The sequence below is a fragment of the Rhizopus microsporus genome (genome assembly GCF_002708625.1).
Source record: "Rhizopus microsporus ATCC 52813 unplaced genomic scaffold scaffold_44, whole genome shotgun sequence".
Lineage (NCBI taxonomy): Eukaryota > Fungi > Mucoromycota > Mucoromycetes > Mucorales > Rhizopodaceae > Rhizopus > Rhizopus microsporus.
This window is the reverse complement of record NW_019671959.1, coordinates 19352-20158: the sequence shown is the minus strand read 5'-3', so window position 1 is coordinate 20158 and position 807 is coordinate 19352. Positions and strand designations below refer to the sequence as shown.

The window sequence follows — 807 nt, the reverse complement described above, 5'->3', positions numbered from 1 at the left end:
TATGTACTATACACCATTCGATAGCCAATAACCTAGGCTTTCGTTTGATATACAATATGCCACACTTCTAAGTGATCCATGTCCCTTGATTCTTCGTTGAACTAAAAACACGTAAACATGTGGGCAATTTTTTGAGTCACTGTAACAGTGACCTGCAGATACTATTCTAACCTGTTGTATGGGAACCGACTTGACGAAACAATGGGTGCTGTTGCACGAAGGAGGACTTGAGATCGACAAGAAGTACCAAGCGAGCTGACCTTGAATAGAGCGGGAGTTCAAAGACCAAACTTCCAGTGACGTAAAATTTCTGAATTTGAACTCCGGCACTTCTTTAGTCTTCTTCACCATGTACTTCTTTAACTTCTTGCCATACAGCCAATCCCACCAATCAGTTACCACCAAGGTAAGGAAGAACGTATCTCCATGGTCACCTGTTTGTCACGGGATGTTTACAGATGCATCAGCTAAAATATAGCACTTCTCAAAAGTATAAGTGGCTTCTTGGTTTAGTGGTATAATTCTCGCTTAGGGTGCGAGAGGTCCCGGGTTCGATTCCCGGAGAAGCCCTCTATGTCACTTTTTGACATGCGGCAAAAAGATTCGTTTTTATTGGTTCTCGTGTTCTTTCACAGAGATTCTTTGTATGAAAATCAATATGTCAAAATAGCAAGTTTTAAAAAAGCTGTCCTTTTATTTAATAAAAATGAAGACTTATTTATATTATTTAACATATTGTGACGATAATGACGATGAAGATGTGGTGTCACCCACCCACTTCTAAAGTCAGTCACTAGTGACACTGTG

General features: G+C 39.9%; 1 protein-coding gene and 1 non-coding gene across 2 annotated transcripts; one reads left to right on the top strand and one right to left on the bottom strand.

The window, feature by feature from the left end:
• Positions 1-6: 6 nt before the first annotated feature.
• Positions 7-351, bottom strand: RHIMIDRAFT_242860 (uncharacterized protein; the record flags this gene model as incomplete). Its single annotated transcript, XM_023609856.1, has 2 exons — positions 7-101; positions 153-351. The coding sequence occupies 2 exons, from the start codon at positions 349-351 to the stop codon at positions 7-9; spliced, it is 294 nt and encodes a 97-aa protein (XP_023460953.1).
• Positions 352-498: 147 nt separating this feature from the next.
• On the top strand, positions 499-570 carry RHIMIDRAFT_t64. Its single transcript has one exon. It is a non-coding gene; the product is annotated as a tRNA-Pro (tRNA).
• Positions 571-807: the final 237 nt, after the last annotated feature.